Source organism: Oncorhynchus mykiss, chromosome 9 (genome assembly GCF_057628025.1).
Source record: "Oncorhynchus mykiss isolate SJ-2025 chromosome 9, ASM5762802v1, whole genome shotgun sequence".
In the NCBI taxonomy this organism is placed as follows: domain Eukaryota; kingdom Metazoa; phylum Chordata; class Actinopteri; order Salmoniformes; family Salmonidae; genus Oncorhynchus; species Oncorhynchus mykiss.
In genome coordinates, this window is record NC_143030.1 from 40,337,656 (window position 1) to 40,354,898 (window position 17,243).

Consider the following 17,243-nt stretch of genomic DNA (forward strand, 5'->3'; position numbering starts at 1 on the left):
TGGCTTGGAAGTAAAAACTGTTGTCCTAGACTTGGCACTCCGGTACCGCTTGCCATGCGGTAGTAGAGAGAACAGTCTATGACTGGGGTGGCTGGGGTCTTTGACAATTTTTAGGGCCTTCCTCTGACACCACCTGGTCCTGGAGGTCCTGGATGGCAGGCAGCTTTGCCCCAGTGATGTATTGGGCCGTATGGACTACCCTCTGAAGTGCCTTGCGGTCAGAGGCCGAGCAATTGCCGTACCAGGCAGTGATGCAACCGGTCAGGATGCTCTCGATGTTGCAGCTGTAGAACCTTTTGAGGATCTCAGGACCCATGCCAAATATTTTTTGTTTCCTGAGGGGGAATAGGCTTTGTCGTGCCCTCTTCACGATTGTCTTGGTGTGTTTGGACCATTCTAGTTTGTTGTTGATGTGGACACCAAGGAATTTGAAGCTCTCAACCTGCTCCACTACAGCCCCGTCGATGAGAATGGGGACGTGCTCGTGGCTCCTTTTCCTGTAGTCCACAATCATAGTCTTGGTTATGTTGAGGGATAGGTTGTTATTCTGGCACCATCTGGCCAGGTCTCTGACCTCCTCCCTATGGGCTGTCTCGTCGTTGTCGTGATCAGGCCTACCACTGTTGTGTCAACAGCAAACTTGATGATGGTGTTGGAGTCGTGCCTGGCCATGCAGTCGTGGGTGAACAGGGAGTACAGGAGGGGACTAGGCATGTACCCCTGGGGAACTCCCGTGTTGAGGCTCAGTGTGGCAGATATTTTGCTACCTACCCTCACCACCTGGGGGCGACCCGTCAGGAAGTCCAGGATCCAGTTGCAGAGGTAGGTGTTTAGTCCCAGGTTCCTTAGCTTAGTGATGAGCTTTGAGGGTATTATGGTGTTGAACGCTGAGCTGTAGTCAATGAATAGCATTCTCACATACGTGTTCCTTTTGTCCAGGTAGGAAAGGGCAGTGTGGAGTGCAATACAGATTGCATCATCTGTGGATCTGTTTGGGCGGTATGCAAATTGGAGTGGGTCTAGGGTTTCTGGGATAATGATGTTGATGTGAGCCATTACCAGCCTTTCAAAGAACTTCATGGCTATGAACATGAGTGCTACGGGTCTGTAGTCATTTAGGCAGGTTGCCTTTGTGTTCTTGGGCACAGGGACTCTGGTGGTCTGCTTGAAGCATGTTGGTATTACAGACTCAATCAGGGATATGTTGAAAATGTCAGTGAGGACACCTGCCAGTTGGTCAGCACATGCCCGGAGCACATGTCCTGGTAATCTGTCTGGCCCTGCAACCTTGTGTATGTTGACCTGTTTAAACATCTTACTCACGTCGGCTACGGAGCGCGTGATCACACAGTCGTCCGGAACAGCTGATGCTCTCATGCATGCCTCAGCGTTGCTTGCCTCGAAGCGAGCATAGAAGTGATTTAGCTCGTCTGGTAGGCTCGTGTCACTAGGCAGCTCGCGGCTCTGCTAACCTTTGTAGCCTGTAATAGTTTGCAAGCCCTGCCACATCCGACGAGCGTCGGAGCCGGTGTAGTATGATTCAATCTTAGCCCTGTTTTGACGCTTTGGCGGTTTGATGGTTCGTCGCAGGGCATAGCGGGATTTCTTGTAAGCTTAAAACGGCAGCTCTACCCTTTAGCTCAGTATGAATGTGACCTGTAATCCATGGCTTCTGGTTGGGGTATGTACAGTGGGGCAAAAAAGTATTAAGTCAGCCACCAATTGTGCAAGTTCTCTCACTTAAAAAGATGAGAGAGACCTATTTTAATCATAGGTACACTTCAACTATGACAGACAAAATGAGAAAAAAAAAATCCAGAAAATCACATTGTAGGATTTTTAATGAATTTATTTGCAAATGATGGTGGAAAATAAGTATTTGGTCAAGAACAAGAGTTTATTTCAATACTTTGTTATATACACTTTTTCGACAATGACAGAGGTCAAACTTTTTCTGTAAGTCTTCACAAGGTTTTCACACACTGTTGCTGGTATTTTGGCCCATTCCTCCATGCAGATCTCCTCTAGAGCAGTGATGTTTTGGAGCTGTTGCTGGGCAACACGGACTTTCAACTCCCTCCAAAGATTTTCTATGGGGTTGAGATCTGGAGACTGGCTAGGCCACTCCAGGACCTTGAAATGCTTCTTACGAAGCCACTCCTTCGTTGCCCAGGCGGTGTGTTTGGGATCATTGTCTTGCTGAAAGACCCAGCCACGTTTCATCTTCAATGCCCTTGCTGATGGAAGGAGGTTTTCACTCAAAATCTCACGATAAATGGCCCCATTCATTCTTTCCTTTACACGGATCAGTCGTCCTGGTCCCTTTGCAGAAAAACAGCCCCAAAGCATGATGTTTCCACCCCCATGCTTCACAGTAGGTATGGTGTTCTTTGGATGCAACTCAGCATTCTTTGTCCTCCAAACACGACGAGTTGAGTTTTTACCAAAAAGTTATATTTTGGTTTCATCTGACCATATGACATTCTCCCAATCTTCTTCTGGATCATCCAAATGCTCTCTAGCAAACTTCAGAAGGGCCTGGATATGTACTGGCTTAAGCAGAGGGACATGTCTGGCACTGCAGGATTTGAGTCCCTGGCGGCGTAGTGTGTTACTGATGACAGGCTTTGTTACTTTGGTCCCAGCTCTCTGCAGGTCATTCACTAGGTCCCCCCGTGTGGTTCTGGGATTTTTGCTCACCGTTCTTGTGATCATTTTGACCCCACGGGGTGAGATCTTGCGTGGAGCTCCAGATCGAGGGAGATTATCAGTGGTCTTGTATGTCTTCCATTTCCTAGTAATTGCTCCCACAGTTGATTTCTTCAAACCAAGCTGCTTACCTATTGCAGATTCAGTCTTCCCAGCCTGGTGCAGGTCTACAATTTTGTTTCTGGTGTCGTTTGACAGCTCTTTGGTCTTGGCCATAGTGGAGTTTGGAGTGTGACTGTTTGAGGTTGCGGACAGGTGTCTTTTATACTGATAACAAGTTCAAACAGGTGCCATTAATACAGGTAACGAGTGGAGGACAGAGGAGCCTCTTAAAGAAGATGTTACAGGTCTGTGAGAGCCAGAAATCTTGCTTGTTTGTAGGTGACCAAATACTTATTTTCCACCGTAATTTGCAAATCAATTCATAAAAAATCCTACAATGTGATTTTCTGGATATTTTTTCCTCATTTTGTCTGTCATAGTTGAAGTGTACCTATGATGAAAATTACAGGCCTCTCTCATCTTTTTAAGTGGGATAACTTGCACAATTGGTGGCTGACTAAATACTTTTTTGCCCCACTGTACGTACAGTCACTGTGGGGACGACGTCCTCAATGCACTTATTGATAAAGCCAGTGGCTGATGTGGTGTATTCCTCAATGTCATCGGAAGAATCCCAGAAACATGTTGCAGTCTGTGATAGCAAAACAGTCCTGTAGTTTAGCATCTGCTTCATCTGACCATTTTTTTATAGACTGAGTCACTGGTGCTTCCTGCTTTAATTTTTGCTTGTAAGCAGGAATCAGGAGGACAGAGTTGTGGTCGGATTTCCCAAATGGGGGGCGAGAGAGAGCTTTGTACGCATCTCTGTGTGTGGCGTACCAGTGATCTAAAAAATGTTTCCCTCTGGTTGCACATTTAACATGTTGATAGAGATTTGGTAGTGATTTAAGTTTCCCTGCATTATAGTATCCTGCCACTAGGAGCGCCGCCTCTGGGTGAGTGGTTTCCTGTTTGCTTATTTCCTTATACAGCTAACTGAGTGTGGTCTTAGTGCCAGCATCTGATTGTGGTGGTAAATAGACAGCCACAAAAAGTATAGCTGAGAACTCTCTAGGCAAGTAGTGTGGCCTGCAATTTATCACAATATGCTCTAATTCAGGCGAGGAAAATCTTCCTTAGATCTTCCTTAGATTTCGTGCACCAGCTGTTGTTTACAAATATGCATAGACCTCCCCCCCTCGTCTTACGAGTGTGCTGTTCTATCCTGCCGGTGGAGCGTGTATCCCGTTAGCTGAATATCCATGTCGACATTCAGCCGTGAATCCGTGAAACATAGGATATTACAGTTTTTGATGTCCCGTTGGTAGGATATTCGTGATCGTACTTTGTCTAGTTTATTTTCCAATGATTGCACGTTGGCGAGTAATATTGACGGTAATGGCAGCTTTCCTACTCGCCTTCTGCGGATCCAGACGAGGCATCTGGCTCTACTTCCTCTGCGTCGCTTCCTTATGCGAATAATTGGGATGTCTGCCCTGCGGGGTGTTTGGAGAATATCGTGTGAGTCCTGCTTGTTGTTGAAAAAATCTTTGTCTAATCCGAGGTGAGTGATCGCTGTCCTGATATCCAGAAGCTCTTTTCTTCCGTAAGACATGGTTGCAGAAACATTATGTACAAAATAATTTACAAATATTGCAAAAAAAACACATAATAGCACAATAGGTTAGGAGACCGTAAAATGGCGGCCATCTCCTCCGGCGCCATTTCAATACAGGGCAGCCCAGTCAAAGCTCTTCTCTGCCCTAGCACTCAAATGGTAGAATGAGCACCACTTTTCTTGAGCTGACACTAGCCCTTCTCTTTTCTTACTAGCACTGAATTTGCTGATAGCTACTTCATTGAGGAAACATTTCACTTACTATGACTGTGATATGTGGTTGTCTGACCAAGCTGGCTTACTATATGCACAAACTGTATGGATGGATAAGAGCTTCTGCTAAATGACTAAAACGTAAATATGTGTGCGTGCAAGCATGCGTGTGAGTTCACCATCCAAGTGTGTGTGCAGTGTGTGTTTACATAGTAACCCTGTCTGTGTGTGCCGGGTATTTGTGAATGCAGGCGGAGCCCTCTGCTCCAGTGGGGTTGAGGAGCCTGTCTGTCTCACTGCAGTTATTGTTCGAGGACAAGAGCACAATGATGCGAAGAGCATCCCTCCAAAAACCTGGCATTTGGAATGATGTGCCACCCACTGGCTCGTGACAGTTAGGGGGGAAATAAAAATAACCTGGCTGGAGGAGAATTGGTGTTATGTCATTTTTGTATGGTGTGTAAAGTGTCTTGACAAGCGCCTTCTTCACTGTGGTTTAAAAAATATTGATTATCTGTAAAAGAAAAGCAGGACCACTACTTTGGTGTTTCATGTATTTTGCAGTATGTTTGGAGCACACTGACTGGCTTTTGTTTTTGAGTGTGTTTTTGTTTGCACATTGACTGTTTGAGCATTTCTTCTGGTTACCACAGGCAACAAAGAAGTTGCAGACTCCACCTTTAATGGACAAAGGTAGAATTTAAAGGGAGACGCATACCTGCAGCTACCTCAAGAAACAAATACTTTTAATAAACAAAACAATACAAAGAAACAAGATAAAAACTAGTTGCACATTTCAAAAAACCCAACAAAACAACATAACACTGAACAGTACAGTACTAGCTATAGCACAAAGGCATAAAAAAAACAATATTTTTCTTCCCAAACATTTACAGATTTTCTTAAAAACTTCAAGAAGCAATCACAGACATTGTATAAAAGCATCATACAGTTGAGCAGCCATCCGTATCAGATTATACTGAAGGATAAATACTTTTGGGCCTATTCCTAACTCGAGAGATACACACTTACCATTACATCAGTGTATGATTTACATGAAATTCCAAGTTAGTGCATTTCCCAAGTTAGGACTGTGCTCTATACGAGTGATACAGTAGAATGAGGTGGGGGTGAAAGCGGTCCATAAATTCATGGGGAACTCACAAATCATCTATATAGGTAATGTATAGTATACCTTATGATAGCTTTCATCCAAATCTCTGTTGGTCTCTTCCTTGTGGTGAATTATAAAGTACAGCCAAGATAATCTCTGGCAGCAGATATGGCTACATCAGGGCGTGATTGGAAGAACATAGGGCAAGTCTCACATGGCACCCTATTCACCATAGAGTGCACTATGTAGGACATAGGGTGTCATTTGAGATGTAGCCATAAGAGACAGTTGTCCTTAATTTCAGCCTTCAGAAGAAGGCTAGCGACGTGTAGTATGTAGCATCAGTAGGGTGCAAACTTCTGCCTGTCGGGTTTCTTGATGCAGTTGGCCGAGGAGATTTTGGTAGTGTAGGCTGCCAGGGAGGCGTGGGAAGGGGCGGCGGTGACAGCGACCTGGGGGGCGGGGCTGGAGAGAGTCAGGAAGGGGACAGACTTGACCCCTAACAGACTGGAGAAGGGTAGGGCGCCGTAGGGGTGGCCCATGACGGGGGTGGGGGAGAGGGTACCCATGGCTGCCAAAGTGGAGGCGGTGTGGGGGGAGGAGGCCGGGGAAGCAGGATGTGTGAAGACCATATTAAGGTCAGCCATGTTGGGGGTGGCCATGGAGGCTGCCTGGGCCGTGGATTTAGCTGTCTCTAAACTATGGAGAGAGAAGAGTGGCTTACAATACTATATATTAGAATACAGTACAATGCAATACAATACAGGTGTATGAATTATCTAAGGGGTTATTACCAGAACAAGAGCACAATGACCTCATCACTGCCTATCCCCAAGTTATTTAACCTTTAACCTGGCCTGTTATGGAAACAGAATTCCCTCTACCTGCCAAATCCCCTCTCCTGCTGATTGGTTAGCCTGGATCGCATTGGCCTTACCAGGAGGTGATGAGGTACTGAGCCAGGTTGATGCTGACTGGTGTGCCAGTGATGGTGACGTGTCGGTCATTGGTTCCGTCCAGCTGGCTGCCGATCTTTATCTGAGCCCCCGACACCTGCCTGATCTCATTGATCTTAGTGCCCTGTCGGCCGATGATCGAGCCTATCAGCTGCAAGACATAGAACAATAGATGGATGGATGGATGGATGGATGGATGGATGGATGGATGGATGGACAACTATATCCAGTGGATATCTATTTAAGCAGAGATTTGCCTAAGAGTTATTTATTACATTGACAGTTGTTGCAAGAGTCTCAATATTGCAATACATCAAACAAAGCTATTGTAGGCTATATGAAAGTGGTGTTGATGATGATGAGTGGTATTAATAATGATTAAAAATGCTAACAATAATTGCAAAAGCTTGTGTTGAGAATGTGCTTACATGCTATTGTTGGTCTTCTATGGTCTGTGTATGAAATGCACTCCTCTCTAAACATTGTGATCACATTGTTTGTATGTTATGGCCCTGTCATCTATCACGCATGTGAAATACACTGTTTTTCCAACCTCTTCCTTAATTGCAGTGCGCCGTGCCCCGGTAAAAGAGACAGGGTAGCGAGAGTCGGCAAATTTGCCTCTTATTAATCTGAGTAGCTAAAAGGTTATTGATTTCCATCACCGTGGCAACTTTCCAAACAAATCACTTCCCAAACACGACCCAGAAGAGAATCATCTCTTGGCTAATGGAAAACAGAATAGGAAAATAATTCAAAACATGTTCTACAGTATAATCCGGACGGTTTGTGTAGTGTCTTTTTGCTGACATTAGTTCACAAGATACTGACGTGTTTATATTGGGTCTTAGAAGATGTTATCCTCTTTCTATCAGTTTCTGTTTCTAGAGAACAAGGGCCAAGGCCGGAGGATCATGCTAGGCCTAAAGATCGGAGTCTATTCCAAGGGGCTAAGGGTGAGTGCAGGGTGTCAGGCCACAGAGGCAGGGTTATGCTGTCAGTTATGCTGTCATACAACACTCCTTCCGTGGCCTCCAACTGCTCTTAAACGCTAGTAAAACCAAATGCATGCTTTTCAACCGTTCGCTGCCTGCACCCGCACGCCCGACTAGCATCACCACCCTGGATGGTTCCGACCTAGAATATGTGGACATCTATAAGTACCTAGGTGTCTGGCTAGACTGCAAACTCTCCTTCCAGACTCATATCAAACATCTCCAATCCAAAATCAAATCTAGAGTCGGCTTTCTATTTCGCAACAAAGCCTCCCTCACTCGCGCCACAAAACTTACCCTAGTAAAACTGACTATCCTACCGATCCTTGACTTCGGCGTTGTCATCTACAAAATAGCTTCCAATACTCTACTCAGCAAACTGGATGTAGTTTATCACAGTGCCATCCGTTTTGTTACTAAAGCACCTTATACCACCCACCACTGCGACCTGTATGCTCTAGTCGGCTGGCCCTCGCTACATGTTCGTCGCCAGACCCACTGGCTCAAGGTCGTCTAAAAGTCTATGCTAGGTAAAGCTCCGCCTTATCTCAGTTCACTGGTCACGATGGCAACACCCACCCGTAGCACGCGCTCCAGCAGGTATATCTCACGGATCATCCCTAAAGCCAAAACCTCGTGTGGCTGCCTTTCCTTCCAGTTCTCTGCTGCCTGCGACTGGAACGCATTGCAAAAATATCTGAAGTTGGAGACTTTTATCTCCCTCACCAACTTTAAACATCTGCTATCTGAGCAGCTAACAGATCGCTGCAGCTGTACATAGTCCATCGGTATATAGCCCACTGAATTTAACTACCTCATCCCCATACTGTTTTTATTTTGTTTACTTTTCTGCTCTTTTGCACACCAGTATCTTTACCTGCACAAGTTCATCTGATCATTTATCACTCCAGTGTTAATCTGCTAAATTGTAATTATTCACTCCTATGGTCTATTTATTGCCTACCTCCTCATGCCTTTTGCACACAATGTATATAGATTCTTTTTTTCTACTATGTTACTGACTTGTTTATTGTTTACTCCATGTGTAACTCTGTGTTGTTGCCTGTTCACACTGCTATGCTTTATCTTGGCCAGGTCGCAGTTGCAAATGAGAACTTGTTCTCAACTAGCCTGCCTGGTTAAATAAAGGTGAAATAAAAAAATAAATACAAATGCTGTCAGATATACGGTGAGAGGCCTTGACAGTGATGGAGTATCCCCAGTATGTGTGTGTTGGCAGTTTAATGATGGATGACTGATAGTGGCCCCTGCGACACACACACACACACACACACACACACACACACACACACACACACACACAGTTCTCCTGCTTCTGTCCTTCTCTCTGTATTTCACATTCCTTTCCTGAGAAGTCACAGTCCTGTTTCGCAGCATCTGATTGGTCACACAGCATCCTGGTTGGTCTCTGGCTATTCTTGGCACAGCAGATTATTCTGGGAGCAGCTAGCTAGGCACTGGCACAGCCCAGCCAGGCTAAAGAGCGGCCCTGGGAGACAATGAGCACCACTAACACAGACCTGGGATCAGGGATTTGACCAGTACTCTCCCCTGCTGGGAGGGAGAATCAGTACCTCAGAACAATCCATGAATTATCAGCAAACTGAACCAATTCATCCTGATGCTTATATTAAATTGATTGCTAAAAACAAAGTTCTGTTTAGACCATTTTAATCCAAAAACAATGTGGAGTAGAAGGCTAATTTTGAATGTCTGAAGGGCCAATTTCAGAGGTATGTGTAGGAGCTCTAGGGGCTTCCTGATTTAGTGTAGAGAAAGTGAAATACCAGGCAGCAAATAGAACATTGTGTACGCTGGTGATTACCAGTCCTAAGCAGGGCATACACAGTACAGTAACACTGCATGCCTCACCTCAACTGTTTCACCTCAGCTGCTACTGTGTAACTGGCCTATATTATCTTAGAATTCCTGCTGAAGTAGTCATTTGGAAAATGACACAGGAAGAAGGATGTGGTGGGAGAGTCACCATTTTTATCCAGGCTAAATCTTCCCTAGGCAGAAGTACAGTATATTGCTGACCATGTCTAAGCTCTTCCTCAATGCCTCTCTCTCTGTACCCTAAGGCTGCATCTCAATAGTATATGTGACCTATTTACCTCATCTCCTTTTCTTCAGCTACAGTCCCATGGAAGGGTAGGACAGGGGAAAGCAAATGCCTCGTATGTCCACAGATTGCTTTTTACCTCTGCTATGTATTCAGATCAGTGCAGATCAAGATAAGCTGATGAGGAGAGGAAGCTGTTTCAGACTATTGAGATGGACCCAGCCTAAAACTCCCACTGCACCTCTAAGAATGGATCTTCAATCCTACAGTTTTTTGCTCTGATTCTGAGAGAGAAAGAGAGAGAAAGAGAGAGAGAGAGTGAGTGAGAGAGAGAGAGAGAGAGGGAGCTTAGACTCAGCTGTCCCAGTCATGTACCCCACTCTACAGCACCAGCCATTCCACTGATGGATTGGAAGGTTTGGTATTTAAGGGTTTGCTGGGGTGAAAAACGTTGTCCAACAGTTATGTCTGGTTGGCATGTCATCTTGAATAGGAGAGCTTATTGCATTCTGTCATGGTGTGATTCATTTCAAGACTGTAGAGTACATGCAGTCTCTGATCCATTCAAATAGTCAGACAGCCAGTGCTAGATCATCACAGAGGACAATCCGAGTAGTCTTCCTTTCCGAATGTATTCCAGCATCTCTGTCTTTTGCTCTGATTGGAGAGGCCTCACATGCGGCGTCTGAGTGAGAGGGAGAGAATTGCTGGCTGTTTTTTTATTGGCTGTTTTGACAGCAGAGAGAGAGAGAGAGTGTCTAAGTAGGTCAGGGAACATGAGAGGATTTACTGGGTATTCATGGGAGTCCCTCCGAGACACTGCAACTGGAACCCAGACAATAACACCAGGGGATCCATATCGGCTCAAAATCCCAACGACCTTGGGTTCGTCTGGGGTTATAATGACTTGGATAATTAGTATGTTGCCAAGATGTATTCCCTTCTCTCCTTTGAAGTTACCCAAGACTACAGTCTCTCGCCCGCTTTCAACCCTTGAGCATCTGTCTAGCTGGTGTCACCTGCTTCTATGAGTTGTTTACGTGCAATGTGATATTTCTGCTTATGCTGCTGTTTGATGTGTTGTTTGGAATGAAGCCTAGAGTAGATTGTTCTGAATAACAGCATTTTGGGTTGCGGGTAAATTCCATTTAAATTCAGTCAATTTAGGAGATTCATTTAAATTCACATTCAATGATTGAAAAGCGGCAATTATTTTCAATGAGTATATTTCAAATTTCCTAGAATTTAATTGGAAGTTCAATTCACCTTCTGAATAGACTTAACCCAGAGGATATCTGAAAAAAATAATTTAAATGTAGAATGTAATATTATGTTCAATTAACTGCTCACGTCATTTGGAATAAGGAGCTCCTGCGATGTCTGGGAGTTTGAGTCCATCCCTAGTGAGAGAAAATATGTAACTTAACAATCCCATTCATACATTCATTCATATATTCATACATTAAATGTGGTTTGCAGGTCAAGCAAACCAGACACATGAGGTTGGTGGCACCTTCATTGGAGAGGATGGGCACGTGGTAATGGCTGAAGAGGAATAAGTGGAAAGATATCAACAACATCAAACACAGGGTTTCCTTATGTTTGATGCCACGCCATTCACACCGTTCCAGCATTCATTATGAGCCATCCTCCCCAAAGCAGAGCCTCCACTGAAACCAGCATAATGATATATATATTTGGTGGTATAACAGCTAGATTTAGCTAAGCAGCTCATTTCCATTTGAATAGACTTATGTTTAACACGCCACCTTTCTCCAGGCTCTCTGAAACTGTGGCGGAACACATCATTTCTTATAATACGTTCCCTTTTCACTGCCAAATATGAAGAGCTGTAGGGAGCTTCCTCTCATCTTCACCGCCACAAGCACATAATCAGTTGGGTTGATGACATGGATCCCTTCACTTAGCATTGTTGTAACAGGATATGTTCTGTCCCTGCAGCTCATCCTTCCCCGACAAACTGTTGATGGTACTGATATTTGGCAGATGATATTAAAATATGACTAACAGAATATAAGACCATTTTGGGGGGGTATTTAATTGTAACTTTATTTACAGTGCCTTGCGAAAGTATTCGGCCCCCTTGAACTTTGCGACCTTTTGCCACATTTCAGGCTTCAAACATAAAGATATAAAACTGTATTTTTTTATGAAAAATCAACAACAAGTGGCACACAATCATGAAGTGGAACGACATTTATTGGATATTTCAAACTTTTTTAACAAATCAAAAACTGAAAAATTGGGCGTGCAAAATTATTCAGCCCCCTTAAGTTAATACTTTGTAGCGCCACCTTTTGCTGCGATTACAGCTGTAAGTCGCTTGGGGTATGTCTCTATCAGTTTTGCACATCGAGAGACTGAAATTATTTCCCATTCCTCCTTGCAAAACAGCTCGAGCTCAGTGAGGTTGGATGGAGAGCATTTGTGAACAGCAGTTTTCAGATCTTTCCACAGATTCTCGATTGGATTCAGGTCTGGACTTTGACTTGGCCATTCTAACACCTGGATATGTTTATTTTTGAACCATTCCATTGTAGATTTTGCTTTATGTTTTGGATCATTGTCTTGTTGGAAGACAAATCTCCGTCCCAGTCTCAGGTCTTTTGCAGACTCCATCAGGTTTTCTTCCAGAATGGTCCTGTATTTGGCTCCATCCATTAATTTTAACCATCTTCCCTGTCCCTGCTGAAGAAAAGCAGGCCCAAACCATGATGCTGCCACCACCATGTTTGACAGTGGGGATGGTGTGTTCAGGGTGATGAGCTGTGTTGCTTTTACGCCAAACATAACGTTTTGCATTGTTGCCAAAAAGTTCAATTTTGGTTTCATCTGACCAGAGCACCTTCTTCCACATGTTTGGTGTGTTTCCCAGGTGGCTTGTGGCAAACTTTAAACGACACTTTTTATGGATATCTTTGAGAAATGGCTTTCTTCTTGCCACTCTTCCATAAAGGCCAGATTTGTGCAATATACAACTGATTGTTGGACAGAGTCTCCCACCTCAGCTGTAGATCTCTGCAGTTCATCCAGAGTGATCATGGGCCTCTTGGCTGCATCTCTGATCAGTCTTCTCCTTGTATGAGCTGAAAGTTTAGAGGGACGGCCAGGTCTAGGTAGATTTGCAGTGGTCTGATACTCCTTCCATTTCAATATTATCGCTTGCACAGTGCTCCTTGGGATGTTTAAAGCTTGGGAAATCTTTTTGTATCCAAATCCGGCTTTAAACTTCTTCACAACAGTATCTCGGACCTGCCTGGTGTGTTCCTTGTTCTTCATGATGCTCTCTGCGCTTTTAACGGACCTCTGAGACTATCACAGTGCAGGTGCATTTATACGGAGACTTGATTACACACAGGTGGATTGTATTTATCATCATTAGTCATTTAGGTCAACATTGGATCATTCAGAGATCCTCACTGAACTTCTGGAGAGAGTTTGCTGCACTGAAAGTAAAGGGGCTGAATAATTTTGCACGCCCAATTTTTCAGTTTTTGATTTGTTAAAAAAGTTTGAAATATCCAATAAATGTCGATCCACTTCATGATTGTGTCCCACTTGTTGTTGATTCTTCACAAAAAAATACAGTTTTATATCTTTATGTTTGAAGCCTGAAATGTGGCAAAAGGTCGCAAAGTTCAAGGGGGCCGAATACTTTCGCAAAGCACTGTAACTAGGCAAGTCAGTTAAGAACAAATTCTTATTTACAATGACAGCCTTCCCGGGGAACACTGCCTTGTTCAGGGGCAGAACAACAGATTTTTAGCTTGTCAGCTCTGGGATTTGATCCAGCAACCTTTCGGTGACTGGCTCTAACCACTAGGCTACCTGCCGCTGCAATAAGTGTTACAGTACCAGTAAGTGCCAAGCCAAAATCTAGCTGTAGTGTAGTTAGTGGAACATGTTCGCTGTGGACTAACATCAGCCATCAAGAGAGGACATCAGGTTCAGTTTTGCTGCATGCTTTCTGATCCCTACCTCTCCTACAGCTTTTATGACTATTGTTACTCACTGTTAAATGTATTTGACTGCCATTTGGGCTAAATAAAGTAAGCTCATACCAGGGAGAACAGTTATAGTCGGCTGGCACATGGGACTCTGCTGCATGTTCTGCTGCATGGATAGCTGATGTAGCTTGGCCAACTGAGATACAGGAAGAAAGAGCATCCAAAATATATGTTCAACTTTTACTGCAGTGGGCAGGGTCACACAGAGTGTTTCTTGGTAGTCTTAAACAAATCTACTTTGAAACAAATGTATACACCTCACACACATAGTTATGGGGTTACAAAAAATGAAACACATGTACCATGTCAGTTATAGAGTTGAACTGTATTCCATTTTGAATTATCATCCCAATATTACACTTTATATACTGTATATTACAGAAAACTGAAATATAATCAAACACCGGATTTTCAACTGTTAAAAAACACGTTTATTCATTATGAAATGATGAAAAATATGAATAATATTCCACCCATAAGGCCACGTGGTCATTTGACTGCATGAAAGGGCTACATAAAAAATGACAGTGGGATAGTTAGGTTACTATATAGAACTGCTGTCTATATAACCCCACTTACCTCTGTATGTGGAATGCCATATTGGTTTGGTACAGAGTAGGCCTGGAAGAGATCACTCTGCATTAGGCAAATGACAGTAAAAAACACATTGTTATGCCAATAACCACTTAGAAGACAGTGTACATAAGTGCATCACTGACATATGTAATATTTATACAGTATACTACATCAACAATGGCTAAGTATGTGGAAGCAAAGTGGTTATTGAGTATTATACACTTGCTATAGGAATGTATAGCTTGTGGCTCTATAACAGGCTATATAATGCCATTAAATGCATCCATAATGCATTACACTACATGTTGCACATAGAAAGTGTTTCCAGCATCTTTAATGTGATTGCACTTCAGTCCAGATTGGACATTATCAGGGGTCTGCAATCTTCACAGCAGAGTGCCATTTAACCAACCTTCATACTCTGTAACGTGCCTCCTGTAATTTCTCTCTCTCTCTCTCTCTCTCTCTCCACTTCCTGTCTCTCCTCTCCTCCCACCCATCCTCTCTCTTTCGCTGCTCCTCATCCCTCATAAGTCAGGGTGGTGTCCATGTATCCCCATTGTCAGGCCAGACAGCACTTAGCTAAACTCAATTCTGACCGACGGCAGCAGTCTGGCTAGTATTACCGCTCCATGGAGACGTTAGACGCAATTCCCTATTATGCACCAAAATGACACAATCAACTCTAAGCACAGGAAACAATGTCAAATCATTGTTAATACTGTCATATTTTTATCACTAGAAGAGATAGAGCAGGAACAATAACCATGATCGACTTAAGGGAAAATTAAAAGCTGAAAAGTCAATAAGTATTCTACCCCATTCTAATAGCAAGCCTAAATAAGTTGATGAGTAAAAACGAGCTTTAGAAGACACATAATAAGTTGCATGGACTCACTCTGTGTGCAATAATAGTGTTTAACATGATTTTTGAATGACTACCACATCTCTGTACCCCACACATACAATTATATGTAAGGTCCCTCAGTCAAATAAGAGATCAGTCAAACACAGATTCAATTACAAAGACCGGGGAGGTTTTCCAATGCCCCGCAAAGAAGAGCACCTATTGGTAGATGGTAAAAAAATAAGCTGACATTGAATATCCCTTTGAGCATGGTGAAGTTATTAATTACACCCAGTTACTACAAAGATATAGGTGTCCTTCCTAACTCAGTTGCCAGAGAGGAAGGAAACCGCTTGGGATTTCACCTTGAGGCCAATGAAGACTTTAATACAATTATACAGTTTAATGGCTGTGATAGGAGAAAACTGAGGATGGATCTACAACATTGCAGTTACTTCACAATACTAACCTAATGAACAGAGTGAAAGAAGGAAGCCTGTACATACAATGTTTGCAACAAGTCACTAAAGTAATTCTGCAAAAAATGGGGCAAGGAATTAACTTTTTGTCCTGAATAAAATGTTACATTTGGGGCAAATCCAATACAACTATTACGTTTCAGGTAAGACCCAGATGCAGACAAAGTTGAAGTAACAACAGTTTATTAATCCAACAGGGGCAGGCAAAAGACACGTCAAGGGCAGTCAGGGGTCAGTAATCCAGATAGGTGGGGAAAAGGTACATGATGGCAGGCAGGCTCAGGGTAGGGGTAGGCAGAGGTCAGTAATCCAGAGGTTGAGCAAAAGTGCAGGATGGCAGGCAGGCTCAGGGTAGGGATAGGCAGAGGTCAGTAATCCAGATAGGTGGGGCAAAGGTATAGGATGGCAGGCAAGCTCAAGATCAGGGCAGACAGTGAGGTCAACACCGGGAAAACAAGAAAACAGGAACAATCGAGAGACAGGAGCAGAGGAAAAAACACTGGTAGGCTTGACGAACTGGCAACAGACAAACAGAGAACACAGGTATAAATACACAGGGGACAATGGGGAAGATGGGCGACACCTGGAGGTGGGTGGAGACAATCACAAAGACAGGTGAAACAGATCAGGGTGTGACAACACATTACTGAGTACCACTCTACATATTTTCAAGCATATTAGTGACTGCATCATGTTATGGGCATGTTTGTAATCGTTAAGGACTGGGGAGTTTTTCAGGATAAAAAAGAAACGGACTGGAGTTAAGCACAGACAAAATCCTAGGGGAAAACCTGATTCAGTCTGCTTTCCACCAGACACCGGGAGAGGAATTCACCTTCCAGCAGGACAATAACCCAAACCACAAGACCAATTCTACACTGGAGTTACAGTTTTGATTGAAATCTACTTGAAAATCTATGGCAAGACCTGAAAATGATTGTCTAGCAAGGATCAACAATCAATTTGAAAGAGCCTAAGAATTCAAAAATAATTATAATTATGTGAAAATGTTGCACAATCTAGGTGTGGAAAACTCTTAGAGACTTACCCTGAAAGACACAGCTGTAATTGCTGCCAAATGTGACCGACTGCCTTGATTCGGTCTTATGTAGCAACATTTAAAAAAAATATTTTTTACATTGCATAAAAGCAGAGACAGAGATACAACATGGTATATCATACACAGGATTTGAGGAACAATGGGAAAGTAATTCTACTTTGAAAGTTGATGAACTTGTAACCTCATCGTTCACACGCTCTTAAGCTTTAACCCCACCCATCTCTTTATGGGTTAATCCGAGCATTCTGTCCTAACAACAACAGGCAAGCACCGAAGCTAACTGGCTAACGTTGGCTAGCTTCTTCCAGACACAAATGAGAGTACAGCTCACTGACCATTTTACTCGCCCTAGCAGAGCTGGTTAGGTTGTTATGTTATCCAGAGCGCTGGTGACCACAACTGTGCTGCTGGAAACAATTTACACTGACACCGGCCATATTCAATGAGTGTTGAGCGTTCGTAAATTCGTAATTTATTCTGTGCTCTGGCACACGCAGACGAGAGTGCTCTGGAATCTGAG

General features: G+C 43.5%; 1 protein-coding gene across 6 annotated transcripts in view; it reads right to left on the reverse strand.

Annotated features, from left to right (window-relative positions):
• Window positions 1-5,307: 5,307 nt before the first annotated feature.
• LOC110531947 (poly(rC)-binding protein 4) overlaps window positions 5,308-17,243 on the reverse strand; it is a 53,598-nt gene continuing 41,662 nt past the window's right edge. For 3 of the 6 annotated variants that reach the window (XM_036987833.2, XM_021615485.3, XM_090184199.1), the window contains 5 exons: window positions 14,341-14,382; window positions 13,816-13,897; window positions 11,084-11,133; window positions 6,634-6,803; window positions 5,308-6,395 (listed from right to left, as the gene is read on the reverse strand). In XM_036987833.2, the coding sequence (XP_036843728.2) occupies window positions 6,038-6,395; window positions 6,634-6,803; window positions 11,084-11,133; window positions 13,816-13,897; window positions 14,341-14,382 (702 nt within the window). In that variant the 3' untranslated portion in view covers window positions 5,308-6,037. Of the gene's footprint in view, window positions 6,396-6,633; window positions 6,804-11,083; window positions 11,134-13,815; window positions 13,898-14,340; window positions 14,398-17,243 lie in introns of all 6 variants that reach the window. The other 3 variants (XM_036987832.2, XM_036987834.2, XM_021615483.3) reach the window with 1 other exon arrangement.